At 41.2% G+C, this 26,357-nt stretch overlaps 1 protein-coding gene across 3 annotated transcripts in view; it reads right to left on the bottom strand.

Moving 5' to 3' along the window:
* Positions 1–26,357, bottom strand: part of VPS8 (VPS8, CORVET complex subunit) — an 86,800-nt gene that overhangs the window by 28,404 nt on the left and 32,039 nt on the right. For all 3 annotated transcript variants that reach the window (XM_026855426.1, XM_026855425.1, XM_026855424.1), the window contains 18 exons: positions 26,052–26,098; positions 25,073–25,162; positions 24,645–24,691; positions 23,934–24,156; positions 22,868–22,957; positions 21,426–21,477; positions 21,096–21,138; positions 20,242–20,314; positions 16,997–17,116; positions 16,335–16,406; positions 13,981–14,100; positions 12,780–12,836; positions 12,297–12,379; positions 10,851–10,935; positions 9,751–9,849; positions 6,091–6,180; positions 5,611–5,657; positions 519–660 (listed from right to left, as the gene is read on the bottom strand). In XM_026855426.1, coding sequence (XP_026711227.1) covers positions 519–660; positions 5,611–5,657; positions 6,091–6,180; positions 9,751–9,849; positions 10,851–10,935; positions 12,297–12,379; positions 12,780–12,836; positions 13,981–14,100; positions 16,335–16,406; positions 16,997–17,116; positions 20,242–20,314; positions 21,096–21,138; positions 21,426–21,477; positions 22,868–22,957; positions 23,934–24,156; positions 24,645–24,691; positions 25,073–25,162; positions 26,052–26,098 — 1,580 coding nt within the window. The remainder of the gene's footprint in view (positions 1–518; positions 661–5,610; positions 5,658–6,090; positions 6,181–9,750; positions 9,850–10,850; positions 10,936–12,296; positions 12,380–12,779; positions 12,837–13,980; positions 14,101–16,334; positions 16,407–16,996; positions 17,117–20,241; positions 20,315–21,095; positions 21,139–21,425; positions 21,478–22,867; positions 22,958–23,933; positions 24,157–24,644; positions 24,692–25,072; positions 25,163–26,051; positions 26,099–26,357) is intronic.

Below are 26,357 nucleotides of genomic sequence, written 5' to 3' on the forward strand. Positions count from 1 at the left end.
TTGCACTATTGCCACCATCAGCATTAGAATCTTAAAAAAACCCAAACAAACAAAAAAACCCAAACCAAACCCCGAACTATAAATCAAGATCAAGGACAGATTATTGTTAAAGTTTTCATAAAGGGAAGAAATAGTTGCTCTCCCAGTGCTAGTCAAATTTTGGCAGCGTTGCTTTCCAAAAAACCCCAGGCCCGTGATTTCATATACCTTCAATATATTAATCAACATTATCAGAGCCAGTCTCTATTCTGCAGTTACTCAGTAGCTTCCGAGCACTAACGGCCTTTTTCTTATTAGCCCTGAGACCAAACTCAAAATCAGTATATTAAATATAGCTAAACATGCTGGAGGAGAGCAGATTAGCTGCTCAAGGGGACAAACAGTGTTAGAAATGGATTGGGAGAGTATCCATGAACTAATCCACAACCTAAGCTAAAGTACTTTTACAGTAGTTTAAAGAGGTAGGAGCTGATCTGAACGCTTCCTCTAGGCCCTGTCCTTATATGTGTCTCTCTTACCTGGATGGCTTCTTCCAGTCTGCAGTATTCCAGGACTTTAAGCGTCTCCAGAACCTGGTCTGGGCTGTACTGACACAGCAGCTCAATGAACTGCTCAGAGATGCAGGGTGGTAAGTGTATCAGGTCTTGGTTAATGCCTTCTCTGGAATACAAAAAGCACAGGAGTCTCAAGTCAAATTCTAGCCCATAAGTTTGGCTGAAGAGTTTCTTATCCATTTGTGTATTGTCTTTTATCCTTAATACAGAAATAAAAAATCTGGCTTTAAGAGAAAAATTATGCTGTTTCTACTAGTTACTGGTGCTGCAGGTCTGTTAGTAGGCATTTAATTTGTTCCACAGCATATTCTACTGATGCCTCAGTGTCAATTAGATTGTCAAAGACCCCTGTGAAGGATACCAGCACAGACACACCTTCAGCAATTCTATGGTAAAGAGGTACAAAGAACTCACCTAATTTCTTCACTGAAACCTTATGGCCTCTGAGTGGTCTTTTTAGATGCTCATTGTCTATTTGTCCTATAGAATTTCTCCGCATGTGTTTGAAGAAATATTTTACTGCTTTTTGCTTATCATTCCCGAAATTCTTCTTTGGCTTCCTTTATCACATTTTGATGCTTCATCTGCTAAATCTGATCCCTGTTACCTACCTCTGAGATATGAAATCATGCTTCTTTTAGAGAAACATCCCCATTTGTATTCAGTTCCTCTTTTCAGGCAGAACAAAACCGGTGAATTAGGTTTTGTTCTTGCAGAGGCAGTACCTCTGTGCACTTAATGGTCATTGATAGAGCAGAGAGCCAACTGTAAGGTTTCAAACCAGACCCTGCATACTGTTCAGCCAAAGCCTGCATCCTGTCTCAAGGGTTTTGCAACCAGCAGCACTACAGAACCATATTCATCTGGAATCAAAGACATCTGCCTCATCTCCCAGCATGGGATCTGCTCAATCAACACAGGTAGGTAAAGTCTACAACCTCTGCTGTGCTTCCTGCCCTCATTATCTCCCTGACCTATACTGACCTTCCACAAGCAACACTGCCATGATGGTTGGGCACTCAGCAGTGCAGACCTGACACTTCTCTTTCTAGGCAGGGCTGTGGATAATGCTGCCTGGCCTGAGCCGTTCAGGAGGCCAAACTAGGGCTTCCCTTCTGATTCAAGCTGAGGCAATTTCTGCAGGTGAAGCTTACAGTACAATTAAACTCATTTAATAAAGATGTCCCTGTAAAAAAAGATTTCTCCAATTCCTTTCCAGTAGCAGCTGCTGGCACTGCAGTTGTTTGTGCAGTGGCCATTTTCTGATCACTTATTATTAAGTAAACTCCTAATGTGGGATTAAAAAACAGAACAGAATTGCATGCGGTGCCTATGACTCTCCTTGCGTCCTGACTGTTTTCTACTGATCTTGTTTTTAAAAAGAGCAACATGAAACAAGAGATTTTGAAGAGTTAGGATGGAATGGATGATACTTTCCTAGAGACAGATATAGCACCTGCAACCCTTCAAAATGAACAGTAGTTCACCACCACAGTAGGTTAAACTTCATGTGGCAGTTCTAGGACTGACAGATCGTGCAGAGAAACAGCAGGAGTTTATCCTGTCTAGGAAACAGGGCTCTTAAACCTGTTCTGAAGCTCCTGCTAGGAAAGAAAACAGATCAAGGTATGCATTTAGTTTTGTTATCTTTCTGAACAGAAATTTCTGATCAGGAGAAGATACACTGATGTTCAAACCCTACAGCCATGGGATGGAAAAGGTCCGATACACAATATGATCCTATAGTTCCTGGGAGCTACAAGAGCTAATGGGATTATCATCATCCAAGGAAGGCCAGGAGAACATTGTGCCCCTAGCAAGCCAAAAGAAGCTTACTGTGATTACAATGTCCATCACTTGATTATAAACTCTATTTGCCCAGAAATTAAAGCTTCACACAGGTACTGTTCACAGAGTCCAAAGTATGGACACAGTTATACAAAAATTGGTATTCAAGCTATTGTGCTTTGACATCAAATAAAGAGTGGGCTTTTGAAGGACCAAACAAGAACCCTAAACTCTGGCCTCCAGCATTCACCATCTACTCCTCCCACAACACACACACTATAAACTCCCCCAGTGCCTGTAAGGAAGAGAATGTTCTATTCTTTTTGCAACTGGACTAAAATAAAGAAGCACTTTCTATCTAAAATGATCTCTGTCTACCAAAATGGGAAAAACGGCAAGTCATACATTTTTAGTATGAGAACAAACTTCTACTCTGGAAATAACTCTGGCACCTAGTATTCATGATTTCATAAGCAAGCTGACCTTTTTATTAACCTTTTCACTCAAGAAATGCAGAGAACAGAGAATGGAAAGAAAGCTGGATTTTGGTAACGTTAAAAATTAAGCAATAGTCTTGAGACTTGCAGGTCCTGCTCAGGTCAACGTGATTATGTTCATCCTCAGTATAACCATGCCAAACATCTCCCCTGCAGTACTCTACATGCTCTTTCCTAAAATGAAGAAATAATCACTGTTTTCTCACAAAAACTGGCACAAGTGAGCCTTGCAAGTGTCACGGATAGCTGGTCAGTGAGAAGAGTCATTGTAACAGAACCTAAAAGTTTAGGTATCTGTTAATATATTTATGGACCCAGAACACTGTGTTGCTAAATAAGTTGGTATTGTTGGTATAATACACAAACACATACTGCAAACAGACATGCTTCAGTGCTTTGGGTTTTTTAGAGGAGAAAAAACTTTTTAAAGAGTTTAAAATGGAAATGTAGCAAAGACTGTGATTAATGAGCTGAGCAATACAGACTACATTCTGTTTTCTGTGTCTGCTTATAAGATACAAACATACAGACATTTGGTTTTAATTTCCCCAGGCAATTTGTTAACTCTATTTCCTCCCTTCCCCCTTCAACCTCCTTTAAAATAAATCTCTAGCTAAATTAAATGGGCCAAATTAATCCCTAATGCAATTCTACCACAACTAGGATAGTTATCCTAGCGTGATGAGTCTTGTCCCTATATGATCAAGCAATCATTTGTATTTGAGACATTAAAAGCTCATTTACTGCTCTAAGAGTCTTTATTTGAATAAGAATTTTGTTCAAAAAAGCATATAAACATTTAGATTGACTGAAAGGGACATGTTTTCTGAAGAATGTAATCACTATTTGATGCATAGATATACTACAAAGTATAGGTATATCTGCAGATTTCTCCCTCCTTCCCCACCTCTCTCAGGATATAGTTCAGCTCATTGCAATAGGTCTTAGAAGCAGACAACCTCATAACACTGAAAATAGACCACAGGACCTTGAACATTATTTAAAACCAGCAAACAAACAAACAAACAACTCTCCAGCAATCTAGGATCTCTACAGAACACTTCCTACTGACAACACAGTTCAGTAACAATGGGTTAAAACCTTGGGCTTCCTGACCTTCTGCTTTACGGTCAGTCACTGCCACATGCGAATCCAAAGCATTTAGTATTTTGTTCACTTTTCTGTATAACCCTCCCACTTATCTTTTGATTACTGAGTATTCTGGCAACTACAATCCAGTCAGTATGTGGTTTATCTTCATTACTTGGGGTGCTGAACATCTTACTGCACTGCACAAAACGAGTGCACTTTGGAACACAGAGGGAAAAGGAACTGTTCATAAACTTTCCTAAGACACACACAGCACAGCAAGACAAGCACATGGCCTCACACCTTCCTAACAGCTGCCTTGGGAGGGAAAAGCAAAGATCTTTTGCAAGATCAGATATACAAAGTTGCTTCCTGTTACTGGTTTGAACATATCATGAGTTGCTTTTGATTAGAAGGTAACTACAAGAGAAATGGTTGTATTTATCTCTAATTATTGTAGAGTTAAATTAGATACGTTTATTACTCAGAGATTATGGAAGCCCCTCTATGCATAATATTAAAATCCAGGTTAATTACTACCTTCACTGGTTCTCTCTTGCTGTGAGTGATATCACAGCATAAACTAAGTCCTACTTAACATCCAGCTGGATATCATTTCTATTTAACTACTATTATTTTTTTAATTATTCATTTATTAACTAAAGAATTTAATTTCTCTCCTATAAAACACAAGCAAGATTATTTTTTTGGTAAAATTTTATTTTGACTTCTAAGAAAACAATAGGTGTAGAAGTTAACATCTTCCATAAAAACAGGGCTGTAAAACTCAGGAAATAACAAAATGTATCTTTTTTTTTTTTAATTTACATCCTAACGAAATCCAAAAAGTGATTAATTCCAGCTTCTAGCTTCCAAAGCATGCTTTTTATTCCACTACAGCAAGGACTGAAACATTAACACTTAAATTTATATAATATTACCTTTTCCTACTCTTCCTCCTCATAAAGCAAAAATAATTTGTAGCTAATTGACAAAGCAAGATCTCTCCTTCAACTGCATTAACAACTGCTTGAAGGCAACTGGGGCTGTGCATATATGTCTTAATAAATAAATAAAATCAAGGGTTTGTAGCATTTGAAACGGATTCAACAGAAAGAGAACACTCAGTGCTGAAATACTGAAAGAACATGAGCAGATGGAGCAAGTAGTTAAAGAGAAGTTTGCAGTGAAATATGGCAGCAATTCTGAAATAAATTAGAAATGAAAAATGCCAATAGACCAAAATGCTTTTCTATTTATGTTAAACTTTGGCACCTTGGTCAAGTAGTCAGACGGGTGGGTTGAGAACACAAACTGCCATTTCTGAGAAGGGAAATGGCAGTTTCAGTCACAGGGTAACCATTTCACAGCCTTCTCAAAGAAGCTGTTAACAGCAATGCGCAAACTCCCACCAGCATAGGGGGAGACATCACAGCACACATACTGGAACCCCCACCACTTCCCAGTTAGGAAGCCAGCAAGGGCTCTGCTAAAGGATACTCCCCAGACCACTGGTACTTCTGGGCTATTCCTCTCACCTTTGGGTGGCTGGAAGAGCAAGTCATCGTTCCTAAACCCTAATCTAGGCTGTAGGCTGTCTCTTTGATAGCTGTTTCAAAGGAATTTATTTTAACTCATGTTTTCAAGCTGTAGTTTGCAATCAGTCCAATTCTCTTACATACCTTGGATCAAGTAGACTCCTCAGAAACTGAAAGAGTAAGAACTGGTCCTGTGCAACAGGAGGAGACAGAGTATTACTATATGAGATAATCTGCTATAAACCAGTGATTCCTGCTATGTGCATTAAAGAAAATACTGTTCACAGCTGGTACCTGCTGAAGAAGCTGGTTTAGGCATTTATCTGGCACAAAAACTCAGAAGATATGTTTGCTGACAACAGCTCTGTCTGATCTGTGAGTGCAGTCCATACTGAACTCCAAACCAAAAACTGCACTAGCAAGCAATAAAACCAGCAACTCAGAGATCCTACATTTTTATAGGCAGAACTCTACAAACAGGCCAAATAATGTAAATGTACCAATTCTCACTGCTGAGCAGCTATCAAGCTCTTTTTCTTACCATTACTTTTAGCAACCATTTCTTACAAGAATGGCAACCCCACTGTAAAGAAGCGCCAACATCAGTGAAGTTTGATACTTTACCTGGAGGTTTGTAATGATGCGCTCAATCTGCTCACTGAAGTGAATGGCTACCAAGTCAGCTGCTTTACACGGGCTCAGCAACAGCAACTCCTGTGCAGAGGGAAACACAACAGAAATAATTACTTTTAATTTCACAGGCAATATAATTATGAAGTATCACCAACTCCATTCATATTGTAACTCCATCATTGCCTAGATAAAATCTGTAAAATAATAAGCACCATCACAACAGGTGATTTTGAAAAAAAATCGGAAGGGTAGTGTGTAAAGAGGCATTTTTGAACCCTGATAATTTTACTACTCAATGGGCCTTGTAAGAACACAAAAGTCTTCACACCAACGAGACCACATCTCAGTCCTAAGGTAAGGAAATTATTCATCAGGTTTTCTGACAACTGCCTTTTACCCCCTGCTAACAAGACATTCCTAGTGCCAACTAGGAGCCAGCAGTAGAGAGGAATTAAAGCCCTCACCTGACCCTAGGGAATTTCTCAGTCAAATGAAAACAGTGTTTAACTGCCTTGAACTGAACCATGCCAGAAGTTTAAAAGCAGGTTTCCTGTAACTGTTATCTGTAACTGATACCTGTCCAGACGTGAAAAAATCCTAAGCAATTTTTTTATTGTAAGAAAAGAAAAAAAAAAATCTAGATGCCTGTGGGTTTGCCTCCTCTCAAACATGATCTAAGAGGCTTCATATCATACAAGTTTACACAACCCAGAACATGAATGCTTTGCTCCTACTGCTTCCAAATGCATCTGTTCTTCCAAATAAATGAGAAGCAACTGCTTCAAACAAAAATGGGTACCTGGTAACCCTTCCCAAAAGCCCCTGCTAAGCCTACAAAGGAGAAAACATTGCTTTACTAAACAAAAACAACCCTTAAGTGGTAAAGAAAGAAAAATTTAATAAACATATATCTGGAAGAAAAAAATAATCTGAAAAAGTTACTTAGCACTAGCTTGGTCTCCAGACAGATGTAGCAGCCACCAAATTCAGCCAACAGACCAGGGTGAAGGGAACAAAGGAAGTAACAAGGAAGAGTGTGACTACTTCACAAGCTCTTTAAAGCAGAGTTATCACAGAAGATGCACTGTGTGAGGTTTCCAAAGCAAAATTTGTCTACCATACTGTATGTAAATAAACTCTGCAGTGTTTGACTCCGGAGCTTCACTGCATGGGCCACAGCTCTTAGTTGCTTCCCCAGCACTCAGGAGCATGATCCCTTCATCTCACAAGCCCAGGGAATCCAAAGGACCCAGAAGACCTTAACCACAACAGCACAGAGGAGTGCAGAGGGGATGTAGTGTGATTGCCTTAATTTGTTTCTCTCTGGACAAACCCTCCCTGGGAGTCTTCGTGACTGCTGAAGATAGGACTGACTGGCTGGAGGGAGGTGGCCCAGCCTCCCTGTAACTGGCTGCAGCTCTTGAATCGATGTGACCTTCACAGCCTACTCCCAAAGAAAAGGTTTTGGGCATGGATTTTCATCCTCGCCCAGGTTTGAACAATTTGCAAACATGGTACTTCTTAGGCAGACAGCCCTTGAGGAGACAGTACTGACACAAGGCATGTGGGTCTGATTACAGAAAGTGACCACAACAAACAGCACTCTGACTGAAGAGAAACCTTACGCTTTATTTTCAATATAAACATCAAGGAATGACAGCTCTGTAGGATAATGCAGAAAATATGAAGTGGCACTGATCAGAAACCTCATTTTCTGTCATACAGTCACCAGGAAAGCCTCTCTAAAATTGTTAGTTTCAACTGAAGTGGCTGGTTTGCTACTTTCATATCTTGGCAGATGAAAGGACAGCTGTTCAAAGACCTGAAATCACAGCACCACCCTAGTAAAATGTTATTAACTATTTTAAGTCTCCTGAATGTCTGAGAGCAGAATTAATGGAATGGAGAAGAACAAAAGCCACTAGCTGCCAATAAGCTGCTAAACCATACAAAATTATATATACTGTTCACCAATCCTAGGAAATAGAACATGCTGAAAGGAAAGAGGAAGTTGACCTCAGGGGCAGGACCCAAGAAAGGTGACCTACAGAACCAATCATCTGCCCAACTGCTTTTTGAGGAAGGTGCAAAAAGCATAGGTAAAAGCAGCTGGCTGTTATCTACAAGGCTGATAGAACAGTGCAAGAAACCCTGTTTTTAAGGATGGCCATGGGCAAGTTGAGAGGAGTATTTCCTGTTGTTGGTCAACTTCAAAAAGTATGCAGCTCTAACAAGTTGGGCACTGTACAGTAATCAAGAAGTGACTTCAGACTGAGAAAACAAACCCAAACAACTCAATATGAAAAGCCAGCAGTCTTGTCCAACAAGCTTATCAAAACCAGTACAACACAATGAGAAACATCAGGAAGGGCAACTCAGGACATTTCTGATTTGTCCTGAGACACCCAAGCATGGAACAGCAATTTTTAAAGCCTCAGGCTAAAGAGAACCAACAAGGAGACCTACCTGTGATTTGATAAGAGACAAAATCAGGCTTACAGAGGGAGGCTGACTCAACTCAGAACGCCAAACAATTTGGGCTGTATATACCAATACAAGCAGAGACAAGGGATGCTGTAGGAGAAGAATGAGGCAGACCCAAGGAAGCAGCACAGTAGACTGCAGTTTGCTCAGCCTGGAAGCCCACCGTGGAACCATGATTGCTCTGATGAAGTAGCAGTGAGCCAGGCCCACTCAGTCACAGCACAACCATCACCACCAATTCCCACAGAGTCTGAAAGTGCATCTGGAGAGTGGGCATGAGTTCAGTGAGCTGCATGTCATACAGCTGGATTCACAGGATTTCTCTGTTTATTGTTTTTTGAATCATTCTCCCCCTTGGTCCATTTTCTCATTAGACACGCACTATTTGCAGATGCTGGTAGAGACTAAAATAATTCTGTATCTTTCAAATGTAGCTAGTACTTTTTTGTCCACCGCACAGGATACAGACTTCTCTGGCCATTTTCTGCTAAGTAGTCACGGTAAGTGCATGACTGCTTGTTTTATAGAGTTATTTTCCTGGCTTATGTCCAGATCACCCTGGAGGGGACTGATACCACCTTATAGGAGCTAGAGATATTATGGATTCCTCATGTCTACTGACTGAACAATTATTTCAGACACATCTCCATCCCCTTGAAGCAAGGAGAGATTGAAGAGATGGGAAAAATTATCTAGAGAAGTCTAGCAACAGTCTGCATCTTACAGTAGAAGTCATGACCCCATCTTCCCACAGGTCAGAAGTGCCAGGGTACCAAGACTGAATGCTATTATTATTGTAAGATCAGGAATTTGATACCACGGACTGTGAAGTCAGTGATGTCAATGTCCTGACCTTGCTGCTACACGCTTAGGAGATCAAAGAACTGCTAATGGATCTCTTCCCTGCTACACAGCACTCACTAGCCATCACCCCTGATAAAGTCCCATTATCCAAAGAGCTATACTTGAAACCAGGAAACCAAGGAAGCCAGTCCGAATCTAATAGATGCACTTATATTAATGTACAAGATTACTAAACCTTAAAGTCAGAGCTTTCTAAACAGCTGTGATTTGACACTGTGACACTTCTGCTTACAGAACAGCACTAGGCAGATCCAACAGGAGTCAGCAGTAGCTGAGGTACCACGGGTTTAAAATACACTATACCTCTATATGTTCCAAAGCTTTCTGCCACACCAACCGCTTTTCTTCAGCACTGTAGCCAGGCATGGACAGGATGTTGTGAATATAGTTGAAAACTTCTTCCTGTAAGACATAAAACCATAAATGGTGTAAGTATGTTCTGCAGCACCACAGGCAGAGTTAGATTTAGGGAAGGAAGAGCATTTCAGTCTTAGGATGACCTCTGGGTCAGTCCTCTCTTAACAAGTCAGGATAAGTTATCTGCCGGTGAGACTATATGTCCCTAAATAGCTCCTGAAGAACTGTGAGGAAAAAAAGCCAAGATGAACAGAGTTGATGCTAAACATGTTAAGCACTGAAGTCAGAGGGAATTGTTCTTCCACTATTAGCAATGTCCCCCTCTTGCTCACAGGGAAAAAGGACAGGACATCGCTCTTTAGCTAGAAGCACAGGCAGAGAAGAATGCTCTACCAGAGAGTAGGTCAGTTTTCCCCACATATTCCTGAATTCCTCTTCAGCATTAGCCTCTCCCACAGGTTCTCCTGCACTGTCCTCAGCGTACCATATTTTTTGACCATCTCAATATCACAATGTATCTCTTCTGACTCCTTCACCCACACAACTTTCAGCGTAGTGGTTTCATAAGGAGCTGGTGACATCACATTTGCCAGACTCTCCTCCCAACTTCTGTTGGTGGCAGGGAAGAGAATACCTCAAAAACCGTGGCAGATATACAACTTCCAGACATGCGGAAGCTAATTGCAAAGAGATAGTAAGGGCAGAGAGGCTCTATCCAGGGGGAGAAAAGAGGGTACTGATGGCAGAAACAAAGAAGTATTGCAGTTAACAAATTTGCAATAACTCCCACCTTGCACTCAGGTTTTATGTATGAGCATTGTTTAAAAAGAAACAAAAAACTCTGAAGCTTTAAAAAGATCAACTCCTCTCCAACACACAAGCACAAAAGCCTTGACTATAAGAAAACCCAACTGTAAAGGAGGACACTTTTTAAGATCGAGAAGTATGACAGAAGAGCAGGGCTGCTGTGCCCATTCACACTATTGCCAGCAGGACAGGCTGCACTGCTGTGAAGAAGAAAAGCCAGAACTACCAGATTTACTCACTTTTCTCACTGGGTCACGCAGGTAACAGCCAATTATCTTGTCATAGCGAAGCTCTCGTTCATACATGAACTCACATATCTGATAGCTAAAATGAAAAATACTTTCCACATTAGGAAAACACACTCAGCTGAGTCAGCAGAACAGAGGTAGGAAGCTCAGATCCAGCACAGTTTGGCAGCACTCAAAAGAAAATACAGTATGTTTTTAAAAAAACATTTGGAAGTATCTTACATCAAGGTTTTCAGCACACAGTTTACATATGCTGCTTGGTACCAGGCACAGGCCAATCAGCCTATCAACCTCCCTCTTTTGGGGAAGTTACCATATAGAACAGAGAAAACCAGAGTTACTAAGGTGAGAGGCAAAGGACAGAGGACAAAAATCCTTCAAGAAATCAGGTTTCTGTTCATAGATCATCTCCCATATTTCCATAACGCACTCAGCTCTACTCTAGGACAATCCACAATACTAATTTGAAGAAATAGGCTTAATATACTCAATAATGTGTTATGACACAGCTTCCTACCTTCACATTTTAATAAACAAATATCTTGAGACTTTAGATAAAAACAGATATTACTAGAGGCAAAACAAATGAAAAGTGTGCTAAATAACATTACACTATAGGTCTTCTAGTTGTGATGGAAGTGGCTGAGCTGGTGGTTCTGGCAGCTAAACTCTCTGAAGCAAGGATTAAAAAAAAAAATGCATTTCTTGAGTCTGAAAAATTTGGTTAACTCCTTCTAGGACACACAGGGAAACAGGCATGGCATACCCCACCACTGCGCTTCTATCCCTCTGATCCTCTGTAGTGTGGTGGACTGATTCACACAACATCCAAAGTCAAGACCTGGATGAAGATGCCCTCCCCAGCTGGCTCTATTCAGGCATGACAGACTCCTTCTGGAAGCATAAAGCATGTAAAGGCGATAGTGGAAATTTTTAGCCTTTCCAGACACTGTGTTTGTTTCTCCTACTCAATTCTAAAACGAGTACCATGGGGGTGGCTTCAGACCCCTTCGTGCTTTTAAATCCACCTGTAGGTCTCACCCCAACGAGTCATCTCCATCTGTCAAGTGGTAGAGCATTCAAATATACCACTATACCTTTGAACAAAGCCTGGGGTCTAGGATAGGAAGTGCCAAAACTCATCAAGCCCCACAGGATTTCACGCTGAAGGGTTTTCCACAGCTCCACCCCCTCTTATCTTAACAATGCTTTCTGTAAGAACACCCAGTAGAGAAAAGACAGAAAGACTGGGGCTAAATATGAACATATTAAGTGAAGCATATGTGAATGCATAGGGAAAATAAACCCAAACACAGCTGCAAAGCAGGAACAAGAAACGTGGAGGAAAAAAGCTCTAGAGGAGATTTAGAGGCAGTATTTAAATACCATACATAAGACTTAAAAAACAGTATTCATATATTGTACACAGCAACTTACAATTCAGCTTTTTCTGCCATTTGGATAAGACGGCTCTCTTCAAACTGTACTATCCCTCCTGCCTGGAGCAATTCTAAAAGGACCTGCAGATATTGAAGACCAGTTATTTATATTGCAGTAGCAGCTGGGCAGCCAGTGCCATTAAAAGTACACTGCTCCTGCTCCATTAAACTTTGTATTAACACATTCTTTCTTTTAATTGATTGTCCTTTACTTATGAAGGTCATGCACTTATCCAGGACTTTCCCATCTCTGTTCTTACTGCTGTCAAACCTCTCCTGCAGGCAATGCTGGGGTAGGATCCTCCCTCACTCCTGCTGTGTACAGCACTGCCCAATTCTTCCATGTTGGCCACCATTCCTATGCTAGGTGTCTGCTTTGGCACGTGACCTCCAACCAACATCGCTCCCAAGGAGGCTGAGCTCTGCTCTACACTCTGGTCATACCTGGTGCTTAAAGAGATGTTCTCTTGAAGGTTATTACCTGCTGTCTCTCTGAATGGCGGGAGTCATCATCCGGACTGCACAGAAATTCAAGGACCTGTGCAAGGGTGTAGAAGTTAGCATGAGTTAGGCCTAGTTAGCATAGATGTTAGCATAAGCCAACTGAGCACCAGTAATGGCAATGGCAAATCAGAATACAATGGTGCAATTTATTCATGTGAGGTACTCTCTGCTTGGTCCTGTAACTAAGCTCACTTAAGAACACTGAAGTAACCAAGAACTGCTGAAAGGCTCTAGGGAGGGAAACCCATGACTCTGCACCAGGATCTTAAACCAAACATTTGGGAACCCAGGGACTATGGAAGAATTCAGGGAACCCCATGGCCCTGCCTTGGACTACACACCAGACTGCTAGAACCACTACACTGACCCTCTCAATTTCTCTCCTGGACTGTGCCATCTCTCCCAGAAAAACAGGAAATCATGTAATTCATAGTATTTAATATATCTGTAGTTAAAATGTTTAACCCAAATCTTTTTAGCCTCCAGAGTTCTTTGGACTTAAATTATGACAAAGGAGATATATTTTCTATCTCATATTTTATTAGGGTTCACATATCCATATTATCATCAAAGCACAACTGCTGTAGCCATTGAAGCCTCCTCCTCAGTCCCAGGAATTTCTGGGACTTAAACTGGGATATAAACTTAACCCTTGCAAGCTTCAGGCATGCATTGGGGTGTATCAGCCTGTTTCAAGCAGCAGCAGTACAGTGGCCACATGAAAGAGAAATTACCAGCTACATATACGTGCTATATAAACTTGCTACTGTCATTTTAGTTGGCACCTTCATACGCATTAACAAATGACAATATTGTCATCAAAATGCCAACTTGGGCTTAAACAGCTTGATTCTGGCCCTTATGGGCCCTTACTTTCCCTCTCATGACAAACTAGTGGCCACAGGCATCTGCATTCCGCGGAGAAGAGCAGATGCTGTTCCACCTCCTAGGACCTGACCCTACTTCTCACACGATTCCAGCAGGCAAGCTGAAACACACTTACTGTGCTTCTGCGGTCTCTCCTAATCCATTTCTTTGAAATCACAGTAAAGTCCCAGAAAGATGCTACCTGTTTTATAATGCACCAGGAATTGCTCCAGCCTACAGCAATAGCCACACTTTCTGCAGTGCTGCACCCTGTTAGGAATTTTTGCCCCCCCTCACAGAGGAATACTTGCCTGGTCAAAAAGTGTCCTGTTCACAAACAATGTGTTGTTGGGCTTGGCGAGCTGACGGGCAAGGAAGGTAAAGAGACAGCCAACCTGTGACGGGGTGAAGTCAGAATTCTCTACCATGACCTGAGAAACATTAGAGAGAAAAGGGAAAAATAAAAACACAAGTGATTTATTCTGCAACTGCCTTTGGGAAAGCAATCAGGTCACCGCAACAAGAAATCCCTGTACAGCCATCATGTCTCCTCCTACCCTAGACATCTACACAATCTCCTGGTGTTAGTCCATCCTGAAGGCCTACAGCTAAGACACATTCCATGGCATTTAACTGTGTTACCTGAAGACACAGACAGTGGATGTGTCACAGAATGGTTTGGGTTGGAAGGAACCTTAAAGATCATCCGTCCATGCTAAATCACCTCTGTCCTGAAGCTGAAGAGGCTCAACTTCTCCGCAATATACTCAAAGGAAGTATTCTTGCATGTCCCTGATTTTTGAGTGTGAAGGGGGACTCCAACAAAAATCCTAAACACTAAAGAAAAGTTAAATGCCCCTGTTTGGAGAGTCCCTCTCTAAGAGCAGTGGGTTTAGCTGTGAGGAAATCTATCACCTTAACAACTCTGTCAACTAACATCTAAGAATTGCTCTAGCAAATCCTAGACAGGGTCCATCTCCCAGTTTATAACCTCAGTCTAAGGTTGGAACAGACAACTGATCTCCTAAAGTGACCTGGAGTTCCAGATCCCCATGAGATGCTAATGGTCAAGTGGAGGCAGACAGGTAAGACACATTAAGGAATCAAGTAGATTCCTTAATCTCTGCTTGAAACATCACCTAATTCTATAGTTCTTTTTTAATCTTCATTTTCTGTTTAAAAAGGCTACTTCATACAGGAGCCTAGTCAGGATAGTGTTAGCATTTAAAATATGGAGTATTTCACTGATTTTCACTTTGTTTTTCACAGAGTCCTTGTTGGTCCATATGAAGGTGAAAATACTGTACCTCTGAAACAGAGCAACTCTACAGAGGCTGCAGGCCAACAACACGGACTTTCTAAAAGATGATATATTTGGCAAAGTTTACATCAGCATTAGGAGAACGTCTATGTTGACCAAACTATTTTAAAAGCACAGCTATTTCCCAAGTGGGATTTTTGCCAATGATAAATTTAAATAAAATGTTCCAAAATTTTTTTTTTATTTTTATCCAAAAGGAGAGCAGATTCCTGACCAAGGGACTGACAGTTCTCATAACACCAAATTGTTTGCCTGGAGATGCATTTAATCCTGCAGCACTTCTAACAATTGACCTCCTTTTCCCCTCCAAGAGCACGGTTGAATTCTCTTGTGGTGGACATTTGTTACATGGCCAGCAGCACAGAGTCAGGGCAGTAAACAGCTCGATCCAGCCCACCACAGGACACATCCCACAGTAGCTCCAGAACACAGCCGCAGTGTGCCACCTCCTGCTGACAGCAGCTAAAGACACAAAAAAGCATGGGCTAACCCAGCACAGGGCTAACTAACAGCCTTACAGCAACATCCTACTCAGGCAGGCTCACAAAAGTTCCCCACCAGTGGCATTATCTCAGCCTCTCCAACACAGCCTAGTGCAGCAGTGCTGTCACTGAATCCATTCACTGGTGCCCTTGCTCTTGTCTATCAATGATGACAGTGACAGGGAAATGCTACTTACGATCTGTTTATACATAAACAGCTTCCAAGTGGAGTTACTCATTATTAATGCTGACAGCTTTGAAGGGGAAAGCAAACTGCATTTGTCAGCAATAGCTTTTAATGAGAACATTCATTGTTAAGGAACACAGTCTGCAGATGACAACTGATTTCTAGAGCATCAGGCTGATAACTCTGACATTCCTCTTCTCTCCCATTTACTAAAGATAGGCTTGTCATTCTGAGTACGTTATATCCCAAACACAGCAGTTACAGATATGGGGAGCAGGGTTTTATCAGAAGAGCACTGGCATCCTGCCAAGCACAGGATTCCTGGGACCTTTTTTCCTGTTCAGAAGGAATCAGGGACCAGAATCAATGAGAAAAAGATAAAAATAAACTTAGTGCACAGAGGAGAAATTTGACAACACAGTACAACCCAGCTGAAATCACAGACAGGAAAGGAGACCTCTCTGTCACTGTATTTAAGGTGCATGAAGCATCACTTCTAAATATCAAACCAACAGCCCTGACTGAGGCAAATCCAAGTTCCAACCCACCACCTTCTCAGAGGGGTCATCCAGGGTAGGACTGGAAACACTTCATTCAAATTACAGCCTGTACTGCACAGTGTTGTGTACAATCAGTCAGATGTAAACACAGAGGTTCATTTTTAGGCACACTCACTTTCAGAAGTATGTCCACAATTCTCTGTTGATACTCCACAGCTTGCTTGTCATTCTTAAAGTCTTCAAAAGTCTGCATGAGGCAAAACACTGACACCTTAAGAAGAATGCTCTCCACTGCCAACCCCAGAAACACAAGCAAACACAAAGAAGTAGCCTTATCACAAAGCTGACAACGCCTTCCTGCGCATATCACCTAAGCAGCAGGTTCCAAGATGCAATTTACTCTTTTGTAACTATCAACATTGTTCTTACATATTGAGTAAAAGCAATAGGTCCAAACAGACAAAGGCAATTCCAAGAAATGTGGAAAGGAAGAAAGATTAATCTTTAGGCAGGAGAAAGATGTAGGTACTAAAACACTTTACAAATACATTGTTCTTGTTTTACCTGTGCTTTAAACATGGCCTCTGTTACTGGAGTCTTCACGGTATAATGTCATGTTCATCAACTCATATTTAAGGACATAAAGGACTATTATGATCTCCTCTGATATCTTATAGAACACACATCAAAACCACTCCTGCATCAAGCCAGTAACTACTGGTTTAGTTAATGCATGAACTTTTTAATGGAAATCCTACAGATCACACAAGCAATGACATAGATGATGGAAGAAGTGGTGTAGTATTTTTCTCTCAGAGGAGATCAGCAATCTCTTACCAGAGCAAGAACATTAAGGAATTCCCGAGTGTCAAAGTGCAGCAAGGTACGAACATAAGGGTAAACCTCTTCATCCACAGATCCCTCAGTTGAATGCAGCCGGATGAGAAATTCAAAGACCTGCAATGAAAATTCAAACACAGCAGATTTCCTATGGATTTCAGAAAACTGACAGCACAAGCACATGGGAAAGCAGCATCGTTACCTGCTTTTCACTTAAGCTTTAAAGAGCCTTAGGAGTCCATGAGTGTTCTTGAATTATGTTTTCTGTGCCTTGTTAGTAGGAAAAATTTGCGCCTCCTTAGACTCACCAACCAATTTAAGATAAAGCAAATTTTAAGATCAAGCAAAAATTAAAGTTTATACTTGCAGACGGAAGAGTGTGAAATTAGGTAACTCCTTCCCCTTCCTGGCAGCTCTCCTGAGAAGCTGTGCAACTCCTCCTTACCCAGGGCACAGCTCCTCTCCTTGTCAGCAGTTCTCTTGGGAAGAGCCCATCAATCTGTCCCCTCACTTTGAGACACAAAGCTTTTTGGCACTGCAAGGACTGGCTTAGGTGATATACAACTCAATCTCCTCCACTGACTTCCTATTTACTGAGATTTGAGAGTGCTTTTCAAAATGAAGGCAACTTCTTTTACTCAACCACTGACCAGAGCTGTCCAAGCCCACCCAGGGAACAAACAACAGCAACAGCTCCAGTTGTCTCACACGTGCACACAACAGGTCTGGCTACCAGCAGAAAGAGAGCAGACTGCTGCAGACTGGCTATCACTCAGGAGTATGTGTTAAGACACATACTGGGATGCCATGGAGAATGACAGGCAATACAGGCTCCCAGCCATCCTCAGGAACTGCCATGTTCTCTCATTTACTTCTATTCCAAGTTAATTTTCCTGTCACCACAGTGGCAGTGAAGCCAGGAGGAGTTAGCAGCTTAACTTTCAGATCCACAATCTTCTCTGTTGGCTTCCTCAAACCTGATACCTACCTTACAGTGAGAAACTCTTCAGAAAACAAAACAAAAAACCCCAGACTGTAGCTAGAGCGGATTTAAGTGTCCAGATGGAAAGGTGTTACTTAAACCAAGCTCTCAGGAACACTATCAGAGATCATAAAAAGGAGAGGTTGATGGTTCCTCCCCAGAGCTACTGCTGCTGGTTGGGCTATCACTTCCCCTCAGACCTTGAGCCACAGTCTGTTGATCTGTCAGCACTAGTGTGTGCAGGGAACAACTTGATAAGGACCATGGGAGAGGGCAACAGCCTAGTGCTGCAGACTGGTTTGCACACACTGCGAGGAAAGCCTCTGCAGTAACCGAGCTACTATACACATATAACTACAAACTCTGGATTAGGAAAAAAACCCAAAAGATACCCCAAAAAACCCTCCACTTCACAATCAAAAAAATATCTGTTCCACTGTACTGCAAAGAGAGACTACAAAAAAGCACTTCCTCTTACTGAAACCCTGAAACTAGAGCAAAATGCTAGAGACCCCAAAAAGAATATTTGTGGTAAAACTGGCCAGAAACTCAGGAAGGTTTATGAGGTTTATGAGCGCAAAATTATTATTACGAGCATCCCCTGTTTTAATAAATTGTCAGAGATGACTTCAAAGGAGCTAAGTTTTGCCTTAGGCCAAGCTTCAGACACAGATTAAAGAGAAAGAAATAGTCAGCTTGAGGGCTCTGATGGACATAATGAAAAGGAAAGATTTACTTGGAAGTGACCAAGCCAACTTTCACAACACTAAAGTATGACCTGCAGGTCTAGTCATACTTTTGGCATAAGTTCACTGTGATTTTATCTAGGTACTCTCTCCCTACGATGAAACCATTAAGAACATGCTCACACCTGCCCTGAACAAATATATAAGGCATATGCAATAATACTTGTTGCCTTGAAACAACCGGCCGATCTCTTGGGCAATCTAGATGGAAAAGGCTATTTCTGCCGATGTGAAAGCTACCATCACAGACTCAGAACAGCATGATGAATCTGGTCAGCCAAAGATGGCTCACTGAACATGGTGGCAAAGAACAACATGAGATGCAGCTCAGGAATCCAACCTTGTCCCAGAGGACAGTAGGACAAGCCTGCTCTGTCACAGGGTAATAGCAGCAAGCTTTAAGGCATCAGTTGCTGTTCCTCAAGTGCCCTGGGAAGATGATTTGGATGTTAGGTCACAGTTCCTCCTAGAGGGACTAGGCAGAACAACAAAAGATGGGTAGTCAGTCTGTGGTCAGCCCACAGGGTGTAAAACAAGCAGCTTCAGAGCCTATAAACATAGGTACAGAACTTCTGAAGCAGCTAAGATACTGCCTTATAAGCGGAATGGCTGGACATGCTCAGGGCCAACTGTCCCAAACTAAGGATGCCCAAGATGGGTGGATGAAGAGGAATGTAGTACCAGCCTATTGCCTCCTAATCAGAGCTGGAACAGACTGAGAAAGCAGACAATCTTAACAGTCACAAGACTGAATAATATCAAGCCGTGGGTTGCTTTATGCCTTTTCTCAAGAGAACGAAGAAACTAGTTACCTTTTAAGTTGTCTCAAAGTGGCACTGACTATCAGAAAATGGAAATTGTCTTTCCAAACACCATCACTGTGGAATAAGCCTTCATGTTCTGGGAAAGCCTCTTCCCTTCAGTGCTGTGGGCAGGAGGCAGTAATAAGGACATCAGGGAAGGAGTTGTCAAACTTTATTGTGCAAGGAGGCCAGAGGTATTGTATTCAAGGCAGGAAAACTCCAATGCAAACTGGAGTTTTATCAACAGCCAAACAGAGGAAGGAATATTTACTTAATGTTCTTTGATGTTAGCTCACTTTCTACTCCCGTCAATCCCATGTTACATGCATTTGAAAACAGGGAAGATCCTCCCATATCTGATATGTCATAGTCAAGTTTAGAATGAAGAAACAGCTATAAAGTTCTGGTAACTTTGTGGTAAAGAATAAGGAAAAAGAACAAACAAATTTAGCGCCACTAAGAACTCAATGTTCCCACACCCCAATTTAGAGCTGAAGGAAAAATATTTTTTTAAATGGTCAGATTCTGTTCAAACAATCCTTTGATTTAATTCTTTAAAAATTTAATTGGTATTTACAGTGGTATGTACTCATATCACAAGGATACAGCTACAAGACTGACAATAGTTTTCTATCAGAAATCCATGAAATAAGACATAAACAGCTCCTAAAAACCTCATACGGAAAAGTTTCCTTTCAAAAGTTTGCTCACCTGATTTTTAACCAAAGGTACCAGATCTTCAGGAATATCACCCAATGGATACGCACGGCCTGCCAAACAGCAGCTATAGAAAAGGAGGGGAAAGGTATTTTAAATACATCCTGACATTAAACAGATTGAGGAGAACAGTTTATTTTTTAAGTTAATTTTCAGGATGCTCTTAAAACAAGCCAGACAAATTTATTTCATAAAACATGACAGCAAGCATTGCAGACAGCACTGCTGTTAATACACAGTAAGCCAATGCACTGCATCAATTTGCATCTGAGGTATGCCATTCCACAGCAGAAAAGTAACCAGGAAACTCAGTATTTTCTCACAAAAATCTTTACTCTTGCATTTTAGGAAGCAGGAGTAATGCAGAATCTAATGTGCACAATCTTGAATAGATTCCAGAAAGAGGAATTCACTAATTAATCACTACTGTGCAATCTCAGAATGACCTCCTGCAAATGATAGGAAAACACAGTAAGCAGCAGCTGAGCACAGTTATCCCAAAAGACATAGCAGAAAGGGCTAAAATAACAGCTTTTCAGGCTAAAGAGTCCTTGTTCAAGGAGCAGTGTGCCACACACAGGACAAAAGAACTCACTCTAATTGATTTCTAAAGACATGGTCTTGGCTTACCAACAGTAACTTGAGCTCTAAGTCTCAAACTTTATCCTACCTATCCACTCACAAGATGTGTAACAAGAAGCCACTGTAACTTTTACATCAGCTGTACAAATTAGCCATTGCTATTTTATGCCAGACCTTGAAACACACTAAGCTTATGCAACTACAGTGACATAAAAATCTGGTGCCACCACTAGGCAACACCTCATACACTTTCTAAAGGACCTTACCTTATATATACAAGCAGCTTGTTGCCCATTACCACCTGCTCATCTACAAAACAAAAATTGTCACCTTTTCTTCACGAGACAACATACAGAGATTCAATTCTTTTTCCCAGCTGTTAGCAAAACATCTCGACACACATGCACAGTTTTACACACAGAAAGTTGAGCAGCTTTACATACAGTAAATAGTACTAGAACACAAAATTTTCAGTTCTCCAAGACCCTTATATTGGATATATATTCCTTTTTTGCATCCCTCTGTTGAAGTGACTAGAGATAGTCAAAACATCACATATCAAAATTAGAAACCCTTAAAGGGAAGGAATTCTGTACCTGTGAGAGACTTCCCAGCATTCAGTGGAGGAGCAATGACTTTGAACAGCTTCTGTAACAAGGAAGGCAGTGCTCAAGCAGCTGGAAAAGCTCAACGCAAAGAATCTGCATGGTTTTAAAGCAGAGATCAATGGGGCCTCTTTCCCCAAAGCTGCGCTTTCTCACTATGTCTTATAACTAAAAGGTGCAGAGGACACCAAGATGTGGCAAGCTTTTCCCAGCTGATGTTATGACATATGAAAAAACAGCCTTCATTCAGTCAGATCTAACCCTAAGCACAGTTCACACTTAAAAAAAGCAATGTTCACTAGTCCCAAAAAGAATGACCAGCCCTGCTTCCTGTTCTTGAAGTTTCTGCCACTAGAGACTATGCAAACCTTCAGTCCACCTAGCAGGGTCACCAAACCCTTTGGTTTGGGTGTGGAGAATGAGGACTCATCTAAATACTTAGCTCTAGAAAGCAGAAAAAAATTATCTGTCCTCATACAGTTAATGCTAGGTTTCCAGAAGTCCTTTTTAAAATGATGAACACCTAAAAAGTCTCCTTCCTGGAAAAAAAAAAGTGAAATGAGATTATAACTGCTAGAAATTGGGCATTTTAAGATTTTCACACTCAAATGGACTCAGCTCTCTATTTCAACACTACAGAGAAAATACCAGCAGCATGCTTCCATAATGAAACATCGTAATGTTACAGCTATAGGCTTCAAGAGCAACTGGTATCTCAGGCCCATCTTCAGGATTACAAGCAGCAGCACCAACAGGGCCTTCACTTACAGCATTACACTGAGTCCTGTGCTTACTGCTAATGGATCACACCCAAGTGCTAGGAACAAAGCCTACCTCCCTGCAAGGACTGCTTCTAGCCTTTTTTCTGAATTGTGTACACAGGTAAGGTCACCCTTTGTTTCTATTACAGTTTAATACGTATTAATATACTGTTGTGGCAGCAGAGGAAGCAGTATGAAGGAAAAAAAAATCAGGTGGTGTTCGTAGAACCTCTCACGCCTACACCTCCATTAATTCCATTGTGCAGAGAGTTGATACTTTCACAGCATGTCATGCCACACAGGCCAGGCTCACCACCAGCAACAAAGCTGCTCGCAGACAGTTTTGCAATACAATCTCTTTAAGCCATCATGTTATTCTCTTGTGTTGCTTTTGTTTTACATTTATTTTATTAACAGGACAATTTCCTACAGAGCTTTGCTACCTCAGCAGGGAAATTTGTGTTCTAAAGCACAGTAATTACAAATTACTTTTCTCCTTTACTGCATCTAGACAAATAAACTGCATATTATCATATGTGATTTCTCCCTTTAAATGAAAAAAAAAAAAGAATATATATACACTGAATGAGAAGATAATGCATTGGGTTTGAAATGCTGTTTCTCAGAGACTGTGCACAAATAAGAGCTTGCTGCACTGAGCATCTTTCCTACCTCCATAGGACTAATGAAGTCATTCATTCCACTGTTGTAGACATAGATCATGGCATCATAGAGATGGTTTTCCCAGCACAGAAGAACTACCTGCAAGGGAAACAAAGCACAGTGTACATACAGAGCTGGCCTTAGCTCACAGTTTTCTTTCTACAGTCTCTCAAATACAATCCCTGTCCTTGCATTTGCATCATCTGACAGCACGACTTAAAGCAGAATGAGAATTTCCAATTGCAGAACTAGTCTCTTGCAAGGATTCCAAATCCCCAAAGGGCCTATCCAGCTTATTGCTCATGCAGCAAACATGGAATCTAACTGTCTAGATTCTAACATTCATGACCTGTATGAGGTTAAGGAATAAAAAAAAAAAAACAATCAGTTCTTCAAAACCTTTGATTGCACTAGTTCTCCTTTTGGTTGAGTTAGTAAATTGATTTCTCAAGTTCCCAAGCAGTTCTCTCCTTGGAATGCAAAGCTATGCTGTGGGAATAAAAACTGGCCAAGAAAAACAAGACTACCCAGCAGGAACACCTCCTTGCTCCACTAACTTTGTCACACAAGTGCAAGCACATGAGGAGAGCAGGCTGGCAGGCACCAAACTGACAAATGCAACTCCAGTTTTTTGTGCTCCTGAAGCCTTTGATGTTAGGCAAGGTACTCAAAACAGGAAAGACCAACCGTGAATATCAGACTAATCCTGATGGACTAGTAGTTTCCAACACATTCAGCTGCTGATGCATTAACCTATGCCAGGACACAAACTGGGGTTGCAAACATGTTTATAGGAACATGTGTGCTACAGGATGGAAATAACCATGCTAAATAATGCCCACACTCATTGCATTTGATCCCAGGGACACAAGGCTAAGTTCTGCTATAAATTAGTGACCAAAAGGCATGAATGGCTTGAACCACATAAATCTTGTCTGTTGAAAGGTGATACCTTGTTTTCCACATGCCATGCAGTACTCAAAAGCACAAGGAGTTTGCACCATTGACTGTCATTTATTCAGAGGATGTCATTTATTCAGAGGCACCCAATACAGCACACAGTACAACAGCTCACCTGCTGTATGTCTAAGCTGGTGATATCCATATGCACAATGCAGGCTTCCAAATTTTCCAACCTGTTCTTGTCTTGGAAGTGAAGCAGTAAGTCTTTCATCACTTGAGCTGTGATTCCCATCAGCTTATCACTTAAGATATATGGCTCCAAGCACTCCAGAAAGATGCCTTTAGCTACAGAATTCTCACCCATCTTATCATATATCTGGTTAAATAATAGATCCCTAGGAGGAAAGAAGTGTTTAGTTATCAAATAATCTTACTAAAATCTCCTTACTTATCTACTCTGAAGGCTCCAAATTAAATTCTGTTTTCTCTGTATTTCAGAGGCTGAATGCCCTGTTACTACACTAATGCAGGTTACATGCAGCTACACAGAATAAATTGACTATGGATGCTGCAGCAAAAAACCTGCTGTTAGAGGGGAAATGATGTTGACAGGAAAAATCTATCAAGGCAGCTTCTTTCTTAAGGGGATGATGTGGGGGAAAGTCTGAAGCAAACTTTTCTTCCTCAACACAGCAATGAAAATTTAAGACACACTTTTCTTTGAGTACCGAGTACCCCAACCTTACTATCAGCTTTTAAGCATTCCTCTAAACTGTGATGTGATATATGATATGGCGACGATGTGATACTAGAGGCAGCAGCACTCAGGACTACATGGGTTGGTGGTCTGCCTTGGGAGACAGGCTTGCAAACTCAGACTTACGTGCGCTGGAGCAACAGACAGTAATCAACTATGACAGGCACCACGTCCTGCAGAAGAAACATAAAAAAAGCTGTAGGGACTGGCAAAAATCCTGCCAAATAGCACATCCTGCAGAGAACAAAATGAAGCCTGGCCAATAGAGAGCAGAATCACTGAGTTATCTGAATCAGCTGGTAGCTGGCACAGTTACAGGTTTTCCCATATACTGGTTCATATGGAGAAAAACTCTAATCACACCTCTGCAGAGGTTTTGCTCTGCTGCCTAGCTGGAACTAAGTCCTGATTTCATTAGTGCACACAACAGAGGGAAGAGTTCAGCTGAGATGCAGCAATATTTTTCAAAAATAGACAAGTATTTTTACAGCAAAGTCTGATTTAAAAAAAAAAATCAGAAGATCTGTACAAGAGAATCCTCTGGAGCAACATACCTGAAAATGTTGCTCCATAACCTGGATTTTTCCTTGGTCAGGACATTTCTTCAAAGTCCGATCAGCATAATGGAGAAGGATTTCAACCATCTGAATTACAATAAACAAGAAAATTCATTCCAACCCTACATTACAGGCCCTACTTGGTAGCACAGGCTGACTTGAGGGCTGGCAGCTCTGTAAACTCTGCTGTCCCACCTTGGGTATGAACTACCGTGGGTAGGGAAGAGGCTGTCAAGAGACAATGGCATGACAGGGCATAGAAGCAGCCCAGTGGGATATTAAAGGCCTACACTAACTTTAACTGACCAAAAACCTGGGCAGAGAGTCTGCCAGCAAATTTGCAGGCAGATAAACACACCCTGAAGCACAAAGCTCATCTGGGCCATGTTTTTACCCAAAGCTTAAGTCACTTGAAGCTATACAAAGCTATCTTGAACAGCAAAACTTATTTACCTACAAGCAAAATATACACGAAGAACAAAGTACACTTGAATAATAATTGCAATAATTGTGTATTTTAAACATACTCTTCCCAGAAAAAGGTTCCTGTGACAAATGAACAGGATCAGTTGAAGAGTTTTTTCCATGTCCATGCATATATGCAGCAAAGTTTCCATCCTGAGAGTCAGCAAGTTACATACTGATGGACACTTGCCAACCAAAGGTCAGGAAACTCTGGAGTTACCTGCAAAAAAGGTTTCTCTCCACTGTGAGGGGACCAGATATCTCAAGGTCTGGATGATAATGTCATGTTTTGATTTGCTAATGTTGCAGATTTTATCCCCACCTTTACCCAAAAGGTATTTCCAAGTCTCTCTTCTAAAATCCTGCTCACAATCTTAGCAAGAGGCACATGTACACATTCTAGAGCTAGTTGGATTAACTAACTTCTGGAGGACAGAAGCCATTCTTTCCAGGAACACAGTATTACATCAGCATACATGAAAATCCAGTTAGGAAGAGATCAGTGACTCACTCTGTCTGCAATGACTGCTTTCCGCTTGTTTGTGTCCCCAGACAAGCCTAGAAAGAATGAGGGGGAGGAAAAAAAAAAAAGGCAGCTTTTTCATCTAAGCTACCAATCAAAATATAAAAATCCCACAGTTCAGATGCTAACACCACTATCTTGGAGATGCAGAGGTCAGGATATCTAAATACACAATTTTGTGTTCTACTTTTAGCTCACTCTTCTTCTGAAGAGTTTATTCTCCCAACGTAAAGACTGTTCCAGCACAGAAATGGCAAGAACAGATCCAAATGCTGTTAACCTTGAGACAACAAT

The sequence above is a fragment of the Athene cunicularia genome (genome assembly GCF_003259725.1).
Source record: "Athene cunicularia isolate RWA chromosome 9 unlocalized genomic scaffold, athCun1 chr9_part2, whole genome shotgun sequence".
Classification (NCBI taxonomy): domain Eukaryota; kingdom Metazoa; phylum Chordata; class Aves; order Strigiformes; family Strigidae; genus Athene; species Athene cunicularia.